The 6,000-nt window shown below is 45.8% G+C and overlaps 1 protein-coding gene across 1 annotated transcript in view; it reads left to right on the top strand.

The window, feature by feature from the left end:
* Positions 1–2,642: 2,642 nt before the first annotated feature.
* Positions 2,643–6,000, top strand: part of LOC126234785 (elastase-1-like) — a 104,914-nt gene continuing 101,556 nt past the window's right edge. The window contains exon 1 of the mRNA XM_049943533.1: positions 2,643–2,756. Within this exon, the coding sequence (XP_049799490.1) occupies positions 2,708–2,756 (49 nt within the window). The 5' untranslated portion in view covers positions 2,643–2,707. The remainder of the gene's footprint in view (positions 2,757–6,000) is intronic.

Here is a 6,000-nt window from a genome sequence, read left to right as displayed (position 1 = left end):
TCCTGGACCATTCACACTGTTGTCGCAATGTGTGTGCTTTGAGGTGTTTCAAGGCTTGAACACCAACGGCCATCTGTCCATAAAACGTTATTCATCTCAGAAGGCCACCTGTTGCCACTCAATGGACGTCCAGTTCCGGTACTCGCGTGCAAATTCCAGCCTCCGTCGATGATGAACAGCAGTCAGTATGGGTGTATGAACCAGGCGCCTGCTGCGGAGGCCCATATGCAGTAACATTCGCTGAACGAGAGTTGAGGAGACACTGTTAGTAAACCCTTGGTTCAGCTGGGCTGCCAGCTGCACCGCAGTTGCACGTCTAGCCGCACTGTCTCAGGCGCCTTGCCACGGTCCGTACGGCTGCCCCTCTCGGAGGTTCGAGTCCTCCCTCGGGCATGGGTGTGTGTATGTGTCGTCCTTAGCGTAAGTCAGTTTGAGTTACATTAAGTAGTGTGTAAGCTTAGGGACCGATGACCTCAGCAGTAAGGTGCCATAAGACCTTACCACAAATTTCCAAAAAAAGTTGCACGTCTCTTCGCTCGTACAAACCTCTGTAGCCATCTTTCACACTTGTCACCTATGGCCCATGGTGCACATCAGCCTCGGCACAGGTTTTGAAATGAGTCTTTTTGCCACGCACTGTATACTTTAACGACTGTGGCACGCTAAATGTGTACGAACTTAGGCGTTCCGGAAATACTTCCACCCTTGGCCCAAAGGCCAATGATCATGCCCTGTTGGCGTCAGATGTATCTCTCCCCTTTCACACAACGACTGCACTGTTCTTCGCGTCCTCCAGATTCTCTTTACACACTACTGGCCATTAAAATTGCCACACCACGAAGATGACACCTACAACGTGCTGACATGAGGAAAGTTTCCGACCGATTTCTCATACACGAACAGCAGTTGACCGGCGTTGCCTGGTGAAACGTTGTTGTGATGCCCCGTGTAAGGAGGAGAAATGCGTACCACCACGTTTCCGACTTTGATAAAGGTCGGATTGTAGCCTATCGCGATTGCGGTTTATCGTATCGCGACATTGCTGCTTGCGATGGTCGAGATCCAATGACTGTTAGCAGAATGTGGAATAGGTGTGTTGAGGAGGGTAATACGTAACGCCGTGCTGGGTCCCAACCGCCTCGTATCACTAGCAGTCGAGATGACAGGCATCTTATCCGCATGGCTGTAACGGATCATGCAGCCACGTCTCGATCCCTCAGTCAACAGATGGGGACGTTTCCGAGACAACAACCATCTGCACGAACAGTTCGACGACGTTTGCAGCAGCATGGACTATGATCTCGGAGACCATGGCTGCGGTTACCCTTGACGCTGCATCACAGACAGGAGCGCCTGCGATGGTGTACTAACGACGAACCCGAGTGCACGAACGGCAAAACGTCATTTTTTCGGATGAATCCAGTTTCTGTTTGCAGCATCATGATGGTCGCATCAGTGTTTGGCGACATCGCGGTGAACCCACATTCGAAGCGTGTATTCGTCATCGCCGTACTGGCGTATCATCCGGCGTGATGGTATGGGGTGCCATTGGTTACACTTCTCGGTCACCTCTTGTTCACATTGACGGCACTTTGAACAGTGGACTTTACATTTCAGATGTGTTACGACCCGTGGCTCTACCCTTCATTCGATGCCTGCGAAACCACACATTTCAGCAGGATAATGCACGACCGCATGTTACATGACCTGTACGGGTCTTTCTGGATACAGAAAATGTTCGACTGCTGCCCTGGCCAGCACATTCTCCAGATCTCTCACCAACTGAAAGCGTCTGGTCAATGGTGGCCGAGAAACTGGCTCGTTACAAATCGCCAGTCACTACTCTTGATGAACTGTGGTATCGTGTTGTAGCTGCATGGCCAGCTGTACCTGTACATGCCATCCAAGCTCTGTTTAACTCAATGCGCAGGCGCATCAAGACCGTTATTATGGCCAGAGGTGGTTGTTCTGGGTGCTGATTTGGTCAGGAGATATGCACCCAAATTGCGTGAAAATGTAATCACAATCAGTTCTAGTATAATATATTTGTCCAATGAATACCCGTTCATCATCAGCATTTCTTCTTGGTGTAGCAATTTTAATGGCCAGTAGTGTATATCCTCCATTGCTTGTGTTGCCACATACCGTTAGTGGGTGGTTAACAAACGTTGACGTCGAACATATGTGGTGTTCACATGAATGTGGCTGCACCGTGAATAAGTACAAGGAAGTTAACTGCGTCGAATCATGGGCTGACGAAAGATATACAACCGATTGACGAAAGAAGGAATTATAAAGACGTTCAGTAAAAGACAGGAATACGGCAATACGTGTAACTTGGGAATGAGGCAAGGAGGAAATGCGCGGAAGCGAATTCACACTAGCTATCTGAAGTCGAAAAGGAATGGTCATCGAAAGAAATGATTCAGCGTATGGAACAACAACCTTCGGTGAAATTAAAAGCAAATGCATCGGTATCTTGAATAGGAACTTACTTATGCAATTAAGATTGAGCAACCATTAATGACTTTTTGGTTATCTCGTCAATAAAGCGTAATTTCTATATGGAACTGAGATTACCTGTCGATAACGAAACTAATGTGAATTGTTATTAGGGGGACTTTGACTTCTCAGTAACGTCTCATCTCGAGTTGCCGAGGCCAGTGTATAAGAGAACTGTCAGACGACGTTTGTCAGCCTTCTCAAGATGCTACGAGACTTTCTGCTGCTGTCCGCCGTCGCCGTTTGCGTGCTAGGTAAGTCTGGGTAGACGCGATCAGCTGCATAGTGGAGGCTCGCGGAGTTTCTGCAGCACACTTATCACTGAATAGTTACGATATTGTTGGTGTTTATTTACATTTTCAAAGAGAGGAAAAGTTCCGTTTTGATTATATTTGTAATGGAGAGATGTAGCTCTTGACTTTGTGCCACAAGTTCAAATGGTTCAAATGCCTCTGAGCACTATGGGACTTAACATCTGAGGTCATCAGTCCCTAGAACTTAGAACGACTTAAACCTAAGTAACCTAAGGACATCACACACATCCATGCCCAAAACAGGATTCTAACCTGCGACCGTAGTGGTCGCGCGGTTCCAGACTGAAGCGCCTAGAACCACTCGGCCACATTGGTCGGCGTGCCACAAGTGTATTTTGTTTGTTTCTTAGTTTCTAAGCTGTTGAACGGTGTAATTTTTACCAGCGGTTTATACTTTTAAAGGTAAAGAGTAACGTTATCATACTATAGTTCGATTAAAATTACGTGGCAGATGTCTTCTGTCATTTGCCGTTACAGTGTTGCCACATCGGGTGCCAGCTACCTCTCGGTTATAGCCGACACACAAACACGGCGGGTCACTTCACAAATGCTGTGAATGTGTAACGCGGAGCAATGTTAGAAGTGACCGCTGCGAGGTATGCCGGAAATGAAAGATGTTGAGTCGACAACTGATTTTTAGTGACCAGTGACTGAACTGTAGCAGATGATGCGTTTTGTAGCCCTGAATTTTAAACTCATGTCCTAAGCTAACCAGAAACTCGTGAGGTGTAATGTATCCCAGATAACGGCAGTCAGCAATCTGAGGCACAGCTAAAATGACTATCGCTTCGTTCACGGCGATTAAAGACATCCTCTACGGCCAAGCTCAAGGCAGAAAATATTCAGTTTCAGCGCTAAAAGCAAACCGTAATACCTCTTATCATTGGTTACCTGAAACTATCCTCTGGCTACTTGAGCTTTCATGTTACCCACCGATGAGCAGTCCTCAGACGTATTTGATTACAGATTACAGGCGACATAGACAGATTCCAAACGAAAAACAAATGATAGGAAGTAAAATATGCGTAAATAAAAATGTCAATACTATGATGATAATGACGAGGCAGATAATTATAAATAAGAAATTACATGTAAACGCCGGCCGGTGTGGCCGTGCGGTTCTAGGCGCTTCAGTCTGGAACCGCGTGACCGCTAGGATCGCAGGTTCGAATCCTGCCTCGGACATGGATGTGTGTGATGTCCTTAGGTTAGTTAGGTTTAATTAGTTCTAAATTCTAGACGAATGATGACCTCAGAAGTTAAGTCGCATAGTGCCCAGAGCCATTTGAACCATTACAATTAAACCATTTAGACGAATGAAAATAGTAACAAAACTCTGCTGATTAGATTTAGAAATATAAAAATTTCATTACGTTTAACGAGATTCTAACCTACGATTTTCCTTGCATCAGGCTTACAAGCATTGCGCTACGCCACGCTGCTGAGCTAACTAGCCGCATTCTTCAGTACAAAGGGAAACCAGTCCAAAGTTGCAAATGTTACTTTTTTTATACGCTCGATGACTACACAGGTATCTACTGTAACAGTTGTGCCAATAACAGAAGTTGCTGACCCACAACTACTCCAGCATGCTGGAAGTTCGCAGCTTTATTTATGGTTTTGGTAACCCAGTGGCAACGATGAATTGCACCCTTCAAAAATTAGACTTCGCGCAAAGTCGTGAGAAGCTTACCTAACGTAAGCCGAAACATCCGTGGTTATGATAGCTGTATATGTTATGTTGAATGGAATCTTGTGGGGGAGTGTCCGGTAGTATTCGGTTATTGCTATGTACGAAACGAGGGTGTTTCATCAGCATCGTTGTTTGTGTTTGTTGTTTTTAGTATGGTTGTCATGTGTGATGAAATAAAAGCGCCGGAACCGTGATTTGGGATCCAAAAAAATCAAGATAGAATACCGGACAAAAGGAACTGGACATGACCTGACCAGTTGTTGTGGCAGTTTGTCAGAGCGAACGGTGCGGCCGTACTGTTGAGCGCTCTGATTGAAGGAAACCAGCTTCAATGCCTTAAGTACCAACTACCAAGTAATTTTAATCGGGCTATAGTATTAATATTTAGGTAATCTAATGTAGATTGGACCGTAGTAACGAATTCCGCTCACTCAAGACGGTCCCTGTTCCATCATGTTTTATCGTGCAGTGTCAGTCGGATAGTATGGACCGTACTAAAGCTGGGTAATAAAGGACTTACAAGTAAAATTTTTTTGCTTGTTTTTAAGGCAGGATACTAAGGTCGACGAAGAAGCTCCCTGGGGAGTGACGAAGGGAATGGTCGAAGACTGCATACAGCAAGCCATTTCAAGTGTTTTCGAAGATGTGGTCGGTAGGGCTGCGCCCTATCGGTTTAATGTTTCTAGATCTACACTACACAGGGGATTGAAATACGTTGAAGGGAGTCAGTAGACAGCTATGAATCTTTACAAGGGGTTTCTCAAAACAACATTTGAAGGAAGTTACGAAGAAATGGTTGTAGTAAACACGAGAGATTTAGACTGCCAGTGAATGCCGTGAGCAAAGATTTGGTTTCAAAAGTTGGCTTACGAGACGGCATAAAGTTTGAAAGTGCCTCACAGAATTACCAGAGAAAAGAAATTAGCAGGTAAAGTGTTGTGGGTTGGCAGGCGCCAACCCACGGGGTTTGAAGGAAGCCGAAAGGCACGCGTTTAAGCTTACGCAGGCTGACGCGAGGTCTGGAACAGGACAACGTATTATGACTTCAGAAAAAAAGGTGGTACTTGGTGGAATACATAACTTTAGTCCATTAATGTTGAACGTAGCTCTTGTCTGTACATTCTTTACAATACCAATAGCAACTGATAATGGCGCCTTGCTAGGTCGTAGCAAATGACGTAGCTGAAGGCTATGCTAACTATCGTCTCGGCAAATGAGAGCGTATTTTGTCAGTGAACCATCGCTAGCAAAGTCGGCCGTACAACTGGGGCGAGTGCTAGGAAATCTCTCTAGACCTGCCGTGTGGCGGCGCTCGGTCTGCAATCACTGATAGTGGCGACACGCGGGTCCGACGTATACTAACGGACCGCGGCCGATTTAAAGGCTACCACCTAGCAAGTGTGGTGTCTGGCGGTGACACCACATAAAGCTTTCTACGAAAACTTTGGGGAAGAACCCAGAACTGTATTACAGAACATGGCAGTCTATAAG

Source organism: Schistocerca nitens, chromosome 2 (assembly GCF_023898315.1).
Source record: "Schistocerca nitens isolate TAMUIC-IGC-003100 chromosome 2, iqSchNite1.1, whole genome shotgun sequence".
Taxonomy (NCBI): Eukaryota; Metazoa; Arthropoda; class Insecta; order Orthoptera; family Acrididae; genus Schistocerca; species Schistocerca nitens.
This window is presented reverse-complemented; position numbering and strand designations above follow the sequence as displayed.